The sequence below is a fragment of the Enhydra lutris genome, unplaced genomic scaffold (assembly GCF_002288905.1).
Source record: "Enhydra lutris kenyoni isolate GAN:26980312 unplaced genomic scaffold, ASM228890v2 scaffoldscaffold43, whole genome shotgun sequence".
NCBI lineage: Eukaryota > Metazoa > Chordata > Mammalia > Carnivora > Mustelidae > Enhydra > Enhydra lutris.
Genome location: NW_019154127.1, coordinates 14175378 through 14188510, shown reverse-complemented (window position 1 = coordinate 14188510; position 13133 = coordinate 14175378). Strand labels below are relative to the sequence as shown.

The following is a 13133-nucleotide window of genomic DNA, read 5'->3' as shown; positions in this document are numbered from 1 at the left end:
GTTCTTTGGTTTGTACAAGCATCTCCCCATCTCTGCCTTCATCCATCCTCCCTGTGTGCCTGTCTGCGTTCATGTTTTCTCATCTTACAAGGATGCCAGTCATACTGGGTTGGGACACCTCTCCCCCAATGACCTCATTGTATCTTGATCATCTGTGATGACCATCTTTTAGATAAGGTCACTTCTGCAGGTACCGGGGTTGGAACACAATTTGACTCTTAGCAAGCACCTACTCTGAAGCAGACTCAAGGCCAGGATCTGGGATGGAAGAAAAGGTGGAGCAGGCCTCCTTTCTTGGGGACTGCAGTCCACAGCTGGTGAAAGTGGGGCACAGGTGGCGCGTGGCATGACAGACCAGCCACACCTGCACATCTTCTGCTTGTCCTGGCATGGCTGAGCTCATGGGACACTTTGTGCCTTCGTGTCATTTACAGAATAATTGTAAAAAGAGTACAGTGGCTACACACACCCTCACCCGGCTTCCTCTAGGAACATCTTATGTATCCATAGATCAGTGACAAATCTTAGAAATCAACATTGGCGCATTACTGTTCACCAAAGGACAGACCCATTGCCCATAAATGTCCCCTCTCTGGTCCAGGTCCCCATGTGCATTGTAAGGTTTCCTTACTCTTCTCTAGTCTGAGACAGTTTCTCGGTTTTTCCTTATCCTTTGTGTCTTGACACTTTCGAAGAGCCTTGGTCATGTGCGTTGTAGAAATTTGGGGTTGTCCGAGGTTTCCTCACAATTAGAGTGAGGTTATTGTGTTTGGGGACGAATCCCACAGAAGTAACTTGCCCAGTGAAGCAGGGGCACATGTTGTTGCTGTGTCTAGTCACTGGGGATATGGTTATTTGTCCCCTTTGTAATTAATAAATATTTGCGGTAGGGGGGGATTCTACGAGACTTTGCAAGTATCCTGTTTCTGCTGTCATATTTGTCTAATGGTTTTAGCATCCCTCTGGGGGCCATGCCCACAGCAAGGTCACTGTGATGTTCTTTTTAAATTTTTTATTTTTTATCTTTAGTATGTTACATTAGACACCATACTCACTGTGGTGTTCTGATGGTGAGTTTCTAGTTCCCTACTCCACCTCCACTCATTAACTGAAATTCGTCTACAAGGAGGAGATGCCCCTTTTCCTCCATGTATTTACCTGTTCTGGTTTATTTTATTTCTTACCAACTAAAGAATATTCGTTTTATTATTTGAGTAATAATCCAGTATCATTGTTATTTTCTTATTCACTTTGTTATGGCTTTGAGCCTTGGGACCTCCTTCACTTGGCTCCTGTACTGTCAGCATGCTTGCAAATCCCCAACATCTCACATTTGGTTCCAGCTCCCCTGGAAATCTCCCCGTCCCATTCCTGGGATCAACCACTTCTCCAGGGAGCCCTGCTCCTTTGAGTGGATGATGGTATTTAGAAACCACAATCTGGAGCTAGGTGTGCTCAGGCTGCTGGGGTGTCACCTCTTTAGTGGGCAGAGCAAGGAAATGCTTGTGCGTGTGCTAACACGTGCCTGAACTCAGGGGGACACCTTCAATCTTTGGGCTTGCTGGATGGTGGTAGCTGAGGTTTTGTCTAGATCAGCTTTCTCAGGATAAAAAGCTGCCTCTTGTTACTGAGAGATTATATCATAAATGGATATTGGATTTCATGGAATGCTTTTATGCATTTATTGAGATGATTATACAATTTTCTTTTTTAGTCTGTTAATATGGTGAATTACATTAATTGATTTCTTAAAGCCTTTTATTTTGAAATAATTAGAGATGTACAGGAAATCACAAAGCCAGTACAGAGAGGTGCCATGTACTTACATTAATTGATTTTTTAAATATTCACCCAGGGGCGCCTGGGTGGCTCAGTCATTAAGCATCTACCTTCAGCTCAGATCATGATCCCAGGGTCCTGGGATCGAGCCCCACATCAGGCTCCCTGCTTGGCAGGAAGCCTGCATCTCCTTCTGCTGCTGCTCCCCCTGCTTTTGTTTCTGCTCTTGCTGTTTCTCTCTGTCAAAAATAAATAAATAAAAATTTTTAAAAAATGTTCAACCAGTCCTGAAGTCCCAGATAAACCCCACTTGGTTGTGATGTATTTTCCTTTTTACATGTTGTTGGATTTGGTTTGTAATATGTTATTCGGGACCTATATGTCTATTTTTATGAGGCTATCGATCTGTAGTCTTTTATTGCAATGTCTTCAGTTTTGACAAAAGTTGCCAAGTATCTCCTTCTCTTCTATTTTCTAGAAAAGATTGTGTAGAGTCAGTATTTGGTCTTCTTTAAATATTTGGGAGAATCTCCTGAGAAACTGGAGTTTTCCTTAATAGGTATAGGACTTTCTGGCCATCTGTTTCTTCTTTAATATAGTGCCTACTGAGGAGTTGGTCCATTTCACACAAGGTTTTGAATATAAGGCATAATGTTGCTTGTGGAAGTCCCTCATTATTCTTTAATTTGTGAAAAATATTTGGTAATACCCCATCTTTTGTTCTTGATATTGGTAAATTATTTCTTCTTGTTTTTTTCCCCCCTGGTCAATCTGGCTGGAATTTTATGAAAAATTTTTTAAGATTTTATTTATTTATTTGACAGAGAGAGAGAGAGATCACAAGTAGGCAGAGAGGGAGACAGAGAGAGAGGAAGGGAAGCAGGCTCCTTGCCTAGCAGAGAGCTGGATGTGGGGTTTGATCCCAGGACCCTGGGATCATGACCCAAGCCGAAGGCAGAGCCTTTAAACCACTGAGCCACCCAGGTGCCCCTGGAATTTTATGAATTTTATTCATCTCAAGGAATCAACATTGGTTTCAATTGATCTCCTCTGTTTTTCTTGTTTTCTTGTTACATTGAGTTATATTACATACAATTACACTGACTTATCCTTCCATTTTCAAGTTTATTAAGTTAAAGCTTAGACGGTGGATCTGATACCCATCTTCTCTTCTAATGGAAGCACTTACTACTATAAACTTCCTTCTCCTTTAGCTGCCCCCACCAGCCTGATCTATTGGCCCTTGCTGGCTCCGATTCCATAATTCCTGGATTCAGTGCACATATCTGAAGGGCAACAGAGTTGATGAGGACTCTCACACAATGGGATTGGCAGGCAGGCAAACATCTAGGTGCTGAGCATTTGGACTTCCACAACCTGCAGCCCGAGGCCACTACAGCCGGATTCATCCTCTGTTCCTGTTCTCACTCGCCACGAGGACGTGAGATAAGGGAACATGGAAAGCTGGCTGGATTGCAGAGATAATCATGCCTGGCAGGAGAGAGTCATGTTTTTATTACAAAGATCCCCTGGGGGTAGGGACTAGTGCTTCATCTTCTCTTCTCCCCACTCTCAGCTCCTGGCAGAGGAGACTAAGAGGTGGCATTTTAGATCATTAGAGACAAGCTCTGTGGGCGGGACCCGGAGGGCAGCTGAGCATCCTGTCCTGGGAAGAGCTCAGATTAAGCCCCCTTGTCCCCATGCCAGCGCCGTGGTCTGCAGATTCACGCACTGTCTTTTGCCTCCTGAATGTCCATGTGCCCAGTGAGGCCAGGCGCTTCTTATACATAGTGGACAACACGCAAGAAAGGTGAGAAAGGAAGATTCTGGTTTGGGGCTGGCAAGTGTGAGTCCAGTGAGTCGACTTATCCCCAGACTATGTGTGGGTTCTTCTGTGCCAGCTGAGTAAGGCACACCGCCAGATGCCCTTTTGCTGATTTATGTAAGGTAAACTTAACATCAGCTGTGTACTAGCCACATGGATCTTATTCAAGGGTCCTGCTTAGCCGGCCCTGGCAGCCTGCATTCCTGCAGGAAAACACATCCTCCCACAAGCTCATGTGGGAAGTTAGTAGTTGACCTAAAATGTGGCCTGGCACAGAGCTGACTGCATCGTGAGGCTGGGCCGTCCATTTCCAAGTCCGTTACTGTGAGGCTGTCCATTTCTGGGGAGCAACTTCTGCCTGCCAGACAGTATTTTCAGTCCCCCCTGGAGCCCTACAAGAGAGGAAGATACCCTCCCCTATTGCTGACGAGGAGACTGAGCCTCAAAAAGGCCCATGACAGAAGCCGCAGGACATGGCACATCCCAGGGGAGCTGGGCGTCAAGGCCACGGTCCTTGCTATACTGTCTGCTTGACCCTTTGGGGAGTGTTGCGCACCCTGCGAACACTTTGACTTTGACAGATGACTGAGGTGGACAAGTATGAATTTAAAAGCATTGATGTGTGTAGAGGGCACAGCACAGGCTGGCCACAGAGCTCTACTCAAAGACTCTACTACGTCTTTGCGAGCTGATTCTTGGTGTCACTGCCGTTTTGGGGCCTCCCTGAGGCTTCAGTGGCTTGATCGCCCAATGTCTTTGCCTCCCAAGCTTCAGATGTATCCATGCTGCAGCCCCAGAGCGCCCAGGAGTCCCGCTCAAAGCCCAGTGTGCCAATCTGTTTACATTCCATGACTTCCTTTAAAACAAGTTAAGAGAAGAGAAAAAAAAAACAAGTTAAGAAAAGCAGGAAAGAACACACAAAAGGGATGAGTTATTTTCCCACGTATGCTCTATCTTCACGTTGTTTTCCTATTTCCTTTTTTCAGGCAGTGCAGTAGGAGAAGGGTGGTGTCTTCTTACTGTTTGGTCTGCATTTCTCTGACTCATGTTGACTTGAGCATTTGTCTTATGTGAATCCTTTGGGTTTCTTCTTTTTTAGGTTGCCTGCCTTCTTTCTTTTCTTTCTTTCTTTCTTTCTTTCTTTCTTTCTTTCTTTCTTTCTTTCTTTCTTTCTTTCCTTCCTTCCTTCTGGGGATTGTTCTTATATTTTCCTTGTTGGTTTTCAGGAACTCCCTGTTCCTTCTGTACCTTTCATGGTATGGCAAACACCTTTCTCATTCTGTCCTGGGATTACTGGCCTCACCCATTGTGTCCTTCCTGAGCAGAAGTTCTTGTTAGGATGTGAGCAAGTGTGCTGGCTTCTTTCTCATTATTTGTTTTTGTTGAGCTTGTTTGGGGAATCATCTGCGTCCCAAAGTCACAAAGATGGCTCCCAACCCTCCCTCTAACTTGGAAGTTGCACCATTCACCCCTCCTGGAGGGGTAAACTGTATATCCTGTTTGGGGAGGAGTTCAGCCGGGTTTTCTCCCCACAGACAGCCAGCTTTTTCATCACTTTCTCTCAATGACCTGTCCCTCCCCACTGATCCGCATGGACTACTTACTGCTGGGCATTCAAGTTCTCCATCTCTTCTCTCCATGGATCCACCTGCCTCTTCTTGGGCCTGAGCTTGCGTGTTCTGTGATGGTGGCTATACATTTAGTCTTACAGCCCCACAGGGCAACCTTTATAATATCCTAACCTAAATTCCTGGAAGTAAACTCCTCCTGGGCCCTGGGAACACAAATCAGTGAGACCCACAGAGAAGGAGGATTTTCTTGGCCATTTAGTTCTACCTCCCTTCCCAGCCCGGTGGGAGAACCCTTCCTGGAGACCGTCTACAGTGCCGTCCACCCGGCTGTACCTCACACCTGCATCTCCAGCCGACATAGGTGGCTTCTTCCAAATAACTTGTGTCTTGACGGGCTTCAGTACAGGAAGCCTTCCAAGGGAACAGTTCTGGGGCACAAAGAGCCTGGCTCCCAGTCAAAAATCCTATGCGTGATCTATCAGGCCCGGCCACGGGTGATCACAAAGGCGTCCCCCAGCGGGGGGCACATGATGCCCCACCACACACCAGGCTTGGGACACAGCCAGGGCACTGCCATCCTGGGGGAACTTCAGTGGGGACCCAGGTCTGGCAGCCCCCCTCGGAGGACCATCTGCATTTGTAGCCCTGGCACCACTATCAGAGGCCTCCTTGTAGGGCGCCTGGAAGCTACTTTCCTCCCCTCCCCACTCTGACTCAGTACCCGGTACTTTTCCATGCCCAGCCTTCCCTCCTCCTCTTTCCTGGGCTCCAGGGCTCATCAACCCATGGGAAACTTTTGTCCTGGGCTCCTAGGCGTGACCCCCACCACAAGGGGGTGGGAGGTCAGTGCTTCCTGTGGCTTTAGCCTCCTGCTCACGCTACTGCAGTGGGTGACTAAAGTCTTCACGGCTTCTGCCAGTTTGCTTGGGGCTGTCACTGGCTTCCCCAACATCTGGCAGCTCAGCTGGGTCCCTGACGGGGGACGTCACCACCATCCCATCTTACAGATGAGTAAACTGAGGCTCTGAGAGTTCTGTTTACTCACACCTCTGAGGTTGTGGCCCAGACCTTAAGACCTTGAGGCTGTTTTAGGACCTTTCATGTAGCCAGCTTCGAGTTTGTGTATTCGCGATCCCCACCACATCTTGCTGCTGAACTATAAAGACCTTGAGGACAAAAGGAGTTTCTGAAGCTGCTCTTTCATAAAGCCTTTGTAGAATAAAGAGAGACCACCTAAATGAGAAGCAAAGGATGTTTATTCCAAGCTGGCTGTAACAGGGGGTACCCCACTAGCACCGGGTTTGCCAGAGGCTCAAAGCAGGGAAGGGAGAGAACTTCTAGCGGAAAGAGGGAGACTCATATGGGCCCCACGGGGACTGTGGTGTGGGGAAGCTGCAGGTAGCTACCTCTGCGGGCCCCCCCCAACGTGACTGGTTAGGGGTGAGGGAAGGGCTCCCTCATTGGCCAAGTGCCGGCTGTTTGGGGCCGATGGCTTCCAGGCTGGCTGGTGCGGAGGCCAGCTGTAGGTGGCCCGTCCAGGCTCTGCTCGTGCATACAGCCTCTCAGCTGAATACAGCCGCTGCAGTGACTGCGTGTCTAACTGATTAGAATTAACCTCCAGGGTTTCATCACCGTCTGACCTTCTCCAGTGGCTCTGATTTTGTAGACTCGGTCACCCCTCATTCCTGCATCCAGCGGGAGCGTTTCCAGGGAGGTGCACACCTCTCCGCCCATGTTAACCTGGGAAACCCTCCCGCTGTGTGTGCAGCCCGCAGACGAGGCGTAGGTGGGGAACCGGATGCTGACGACGGAGCATCTGTCAGAGCAAAGCCGGCTCCTCTGCCTGGGCTGCAAGGCAGGGGTGGGGCTGGGGGAGGACAACCAGGAAGGCGCTGTTCAATCAAACAATGGAGGGAGAGGCTCCCCGGGATTAGCTAGATTCAGGGTTCCCCTGCTGCTAGTGCCCCCGTGCCCCGGGGCTCAGCCAGGCTGCGGCACCTCTGGGTGCTTGCCAGTGGCTGGGGGTGGACGCGCGCCTCCTGGATGAGGGGCCAGACCCTGGTGCGGCCTCAGCTGAAACGGCCCGCAGGTCCCAGCGCCTCTCAGCGTTTTGAGGGTGAATTTAGGACCCAGTGTTTCCTAAGAGCCTCACATGCTCCAGGGACCCTGACCAGACACGAGCCCGCAGCACTCGCAATCCGGCCCCGGGGCCCTGTCCAAGTCTGGGTCCCGGAGTACAGGCTTCCCGCGAGATGCCCATTTCCTCTCTAGAGTCGGTCTGGGACCTGTGTCGACACACACTGCTGCCCCGGGGGTGCCCTTGTCCTTGGCGGGTGCAGACCCTTCTCCCACGATTGCGACCCTCCCCACCTGCTCCAGGGAGCCCCTCCATTCAGCGCACGCTCCTGTGGTCCCCTCTCTGCTCTCTTTGCTTGCGCTTTGTAACACATAAGTCATGATGGCAACGCGAATATGCTGCCCTCTCCTTTCAGCCCTCCCAGAGGTCATCGGACGCGTCCTCCCGACATTGCTGGGTTCCCCCCCCACGCTGGCCCCCACTCCCCCCCACGCTGGCACCCACTACTCCCCACCAGCCCCCACGCTGTGCACAGGCTTCCAGCTGACATCAGCAGGGGGCTGCTCACCTCCCTCCCCGAGCTGTTCCTCCACGGCGCAGGGCACACGGCACACGCAGGCAGGTCCCGTCCTTGTCGCCGCCCCTCTCCCGAAGGACCTCAGTGTACCCTGCTGTACCCAAGGCTTGCTGGTGACCCGCTCCGTACCCCACAGCCGGTCACTGGGGATTGGCAGCTGTGATCTCGGTGGCACTCCTTGCCTGCGATTGGCGAGGCTGGGCCAGTCTGTGGTCTCCAGGGCACTCGCTGCCCCTGGCTTTTGTCCTGTGAGTCCCTGGGGACGTAGCCCTGCCTGGTTCCTGCTGGGGGTGTTTAGTAGGTAGCGGTGTGGATCATTCTGACTCCTCCGCCCTGCCCCCGTCCCGATGGTGCTCGGCCAGCCCCTTCCTTGTGCGGCAGCCCCGGCAGCCCCGCTCAGGATGCCCCCCAGCCCCGCCCCAGCCCTCCCCCGGCCCCACACCAGCCGCTCACTTTATATGCGGTCTTGTTATTTCTTCTTTGCGCTTGGGGAGCCTGTCCTCTGCACTCGTTCCAGAGACAGTTTTCCTTCTTAAATTCCCTTGATTTAAGGGAAGGCAAATGGGCTCTACCTTCTGCATCATGGCTCGCTTGTCCTCGGCCTTTATGCAGCACACCCGCTGGCTGCCTCCGCAGCCTTCACCCCAGCAGGGAGCAGCGCTGAAGGGGCAGGCCTGGCTGGGGGGGGGGTGGACAAGGGCTCCCAGCTCAGCCGGCCCTGTCCTCCGGGAGTGGTGGGGAGCATCTGCTGACCAGCAAGGGCCCTCATGTCTCAGAGGCCGCTCTGCCACAGGGACGGCCGCGCACCATTCTTGTGCTTCAGCCTGACTCACGTTTTGCAAAAATTGGATTGTTGTCCTCATGTCACCCCCACACCCGCTGGGGCCACAGCCCTTGTTGCTTCAAGGATGGTCACTGGTTTGACCCCTAACGGAGGGAGTTCCTGGGATTTCTGGGCTCTTCTGTGGGCTGCCCGAGAGCTGTGGATGAGTGTTTGCCCCAGCCCGCGGGGTCCGGTTCAACGTGACAGCTGCGGACAGCCATGTGACCCAGGCCCCTGAGGGGGAGCAGTGCTCCCCCCCCCTCGCTGAGAAGCAGGTCCCACCCTGCCTGGTCACCTGTTGTCCGTGCCCACATTTGGACAGCAGAGGGCTGGGTGCCCTTACTCTGTCCACTGATGAAGGCCTTAGGGGTCTTCCCGGGCGCAGGGACTCAGTCCTATCCTCTGAGCCACACCAGCCTGGGCAAGGGCATAGAGGGGATGAACTTAGCCCACAGGGGCACCTGCAAGCTGGCAAACACCCCCAAATATTAGCCATCTGTCATATTTAGTTAGCAACTACTGTATACCAGGGGCTGGCCATACACTTCTGGGAACATGGAGATGCTGTAGTGTCTGTCCCTTACAGGCCACACACTCGGGAGAGGACACAGGCCACTATGCCCCAGACCAGTGCAACGTGGCCTGTGTCAAAGCACTGGAGGCCCTCGAGGGCCCCAGTCACAGGTCTCTTGTCCAAGGAGGCTGCTTCCTCCTAGAAGGACTCCTTGTGTTGAGGACTGTGGCTCCTGTTGGGGGGAAGGGTGGGATGTCCGTGATGGACCACACTGGACCTCAGGTCAGCCTCCACTGTCATCGCCACAAGGCCTGCTGGCCTTGCTGACCCAGCCGTAGAGTGGACTGAGTGTGAGATCTGGGCCCAGCACCCCCATGTTGACCCAGGCCCTAGCAGGGTCCCTGTGTCTGAGGGGAATGGCTTTGGGAATGCCCAAGTCATTCCTGCACGCCTGGTCATTTACCCCAGGCCACGGCCAGGCATGCAGTGGCCAGGTCGGGCAGGGTCCAAGCGGTAGCCATGGGCTCTGCCCCACCTCCTTTCTAGAGGCTGGGCCCCGTGAGCCGGTCCAGAAACGCCTCCTCTGGCCACAGATGCTGTCTGGGTTCCCTGTTTTCCTTTCCTATCATCTGGCCTCACCTGAGGCCAGGCCAGCCCATCAGCTATGTTCTGATGATCTAGAACTGTAGGGCAGAGGTTCTCCAGGGGCGTATCTGTCTCTCTAAGGAGGGCATGAAGAGTGGGGCCCAGTCCCAGGGTGGCTTGCAGGTCACACCAGAAGCCACACCCTTCCACAGCACGTGGGGACATGTGTCACAGAGCCTGCTGAGAGCCCAGGGCATGCCACACTTGGTGGTACCTGGACTGATGGAGCCTGGCTCCTGTAGGGCAGGCACTCCCTGGGGCCGGACCAGGGACCATCCATCCTCCGTTCCCCTCGCATGCTCAACACAGCGCATGGCCACTGACTGGGAAACAGCATGCTACGAAATGTACACGTGTGGCTCCTTCTGGGCAAAACCCGGGGCGGGGAGTACTACAGGTGCATTGTTGACCCTCAGGGCCTCAGTTTCCCCACTGGTAAAGGGGAGATTTGTGGGGGCCTGCATAACCTACCTGTGGTTTCCCTGACACAGACCTGCGCCCCCTGGACATGCTGGCAGAGGCCGTCCCTGCACACGGAGCCGCAGGTGGAATCAGGGTGACACAGGCCCACGGCGTGCAAGGACTCCAGCTCTCTGCCGCCGCCCCCCATGCCGTGAGCTTCCCTGCATCAAGGATTTTCTTCCGATGTGACCTCTTCCCTGAAGAATTTTCGATCGTCATAACCTTGAAAGTTCCCAATCTTCCCCCAAAGGTCAGTGACACTCTTTACTCCTCATGTTCCTGCGCTAGGTCCTCACCACCCAAGCATGCAACGGGCACGACCGACGTGGACTGCGGCCAGGCACTGCTCCCGGGCTCCAGGGTAGCTTTGGGGTCAAGGGTGGCCATCCCGATAGGTAGCGAGATGCCCATCACAGCAACCGTGCAAGCAGAGCTGTGGGACCGTTGCTAGGTGTCTATACCGGTAATTCCTGCAACTGTATTTTCTGGCGGGCTGACCTGTCAAAGGCTAGAGATGAGGCTCGGAGTTCCTAGTTTGACGTCTTCCCTAGGGAAAACAGGCGATCAAATAACAAGATGGTGCCTTTTGGGGTCCGATTACCTGTGCTTTGCAGTCCTGTCCACCCCAGTGCAGCTAATGTTCCTGTCCTCCCACTCGGCTGGACACCCCCAAAGGTGAGGGCCCACGGTGCCCATTGCTGCTTCCCCACGGGGCCTGGGACGGTGCCTGTCAAAGGTCTGTGACCAAGTCAGAATCCTCAGCTAAGGAAGGAAAGCCCTTCGGCCCTAATCCTGACCCTCCTTGTTTGTTTGCTCCAGGGAAGGCGATGCTGCCATCTCGTTCGCGCCTTTGGCTGTGCTGACTTTTCTTTCTTTCTTTTTTTTAGATTTTGTTTATTTGACAGAGAGACAGATCACAAGCAGGCAGAGAGGCAGGGAGAGAGAGAGGGGGAAGCAGGCTCCCGGCTGCACAGAGAGCCCGATGCGGGGCTCGATCCCAGGACTCTGGGATCATGACCTGAGCCGAAGGCAGAGGCTCAACCCACTGAGCCCCCCAGGCGCCCCACTGCTGAGTTTTCTTTTCCAGTCATTGTGTTTTCCCTGTCCTATATGTTCCATTTTCTTCTGTTTTATATAAATTCCACTTCTCATCTTGTCCTCTGCCGTCCTGAGCACGAGTCCAGTATTTGGGTGTGTGGACTCCATTCTGTGGACGACTCCCACGTGGGAACTGCCCGCGGGGCTGGCTCTGCTGTCCTCTTCCTCTTTTTATTTTCCACCGTGCTCAGTGGCATTTATGCGGAGCTGGTGTTTCAGGACCATGTTTTACCACAGGGCCTCCAAAGAGGGTGCTAAGGGCAGCGCATGTGGGGAGCACATTCTGTCCCTGAGGGGACACTGCCTGGGGGACTCAAATTGTGTCACTCCGCAAGCATCTTTTATACACGTGGATTTATTTATGTTGTTTTGAACACGCTCTGTCAATGAAATAACACTGAGCTTATGTCAATAAATGTACAATAATTTTATTTATTTATTTTAAAGATTTTATTTATTTGAGAGGGAGAGAATGAGAGAGAGAGAGAGAGAGAGAGAAGAGAGAGCACAAGATGGGGAAGGTCAGAGGGAGAAGCAGACTCCCTGTTGAGCAGGGAGCCTGAGGCTGGACTCGATCCCCGGACTCCTGGATCATGACCTGAGCCAAAGGCTGATGCTCAACCCACTGAGCCACCCAGGTGTCCAGTGTACAATAATTTAAGAAACCCATTTTATACCCGTGCATTTACAAAGTGTATTGAACGAAGGACAGTGTGGTGAAGCCCTCAAGCTTGTCAACGACACCACGGATTTTTCCTTGCATATGAGGGCTGTTCTGAGAAACGTTTCTGTACGTGGGCTGCTAAGGAGTATTTTTTTTTTAAGTTTTTATTTAAATTCCAGGTAGTTACATAGAGAGTCGTATCCGTTTCAGATGAACAATACAGTGACTCAACACTTCGTACATCACCCAGTGCTCCTCAGGACAGGTGCCCCCGACTCCCCATCCCCCCTACTTCCCCCAGCCCCCGTCCACCTCCATTTGTCATCAGTGTATTCTCTCGAGTTGAGTCTTTCTTGGTTTGCCTCTCTCTATCTTTCTCTTTTTTTGTTCCCCTGCTCGTTTGTTTTGTTTCTTAACCCAGTTTTTTTTTAAAGATTTTATTTATTATTTATTTGACAGAGAGAGATCACAAGTAGACAGAGAGGCAGGCAGAGAGAGAGGAGGAAGCAGGCTCCCTGCAGAGCAGAGAGCCCGATGCGGGACTCGATCCCAGGACCCTGAGATCATGACCTGAGCCGAAGGCAGCGGCTTAACCCACTGAGCCCCCCAGGCACCCCGTTGTTTTGTTTCTTAAATTCCATATGTCAGTGACATTATTTGTCTTTCTCTGACTTATTTCGCTCAGCACAGTACCCTCCAGCTCCATCCATGTCATTGCAATGGTGAGACGTCATCCTTTTTTAGGGCTGAGTGCTATCCCGTTGTGACTATACACATCTTCTTATCCATTCATCTGTCGATGGACACCTGGCCGTTTCCATAGTTTGGCCATTGTGGATACTGCTGCTCTAAGTATCAGCATGCCTGTGTCCCTTCAAATTAGTGTTTTTGTTTGGGGGGGGCGGTAAATACCCAGTAGTGCTATTGCTGAGTCATAAGGCAGTTCTATTTTTAACCTTTTGAGGAATCTCCACACTGTTTTCCAGAGCGGCTGCTCCAGCTTGCATTCCCACCAACAGTGCACAAGGTTCCCCTTTCTCCACACCCTCGCCAACACCTGTTGTTTCTTGTGTTGTTGATTTTAGCCATTCTGACGGG

At 52.2% G+C, this 13133-nt stretch overlaps 1 protein-coding gene across 1 annotated transcript in view; it reads left to right on the top strand.

Moving 5' to 3' along the window:
- Positions 1-13133, top strand: part of LOC111155760 (thrombospondin type laminin G domain and EAR repeats) — a 164260-nt gene that overhangs the window by 101282 nt on the left and 49845 nt on the right. Inside the window, exon 2 of the mRNA XM_022516144.1 lies at positions 10303-10523. Within this exon, the coding sequence (XP_022371852.1) occupies positions 10303-10523 (221 nt within the window). The remainder of the gene's footprint in view (positions 1-10302; positions 10524-13133) is intronic.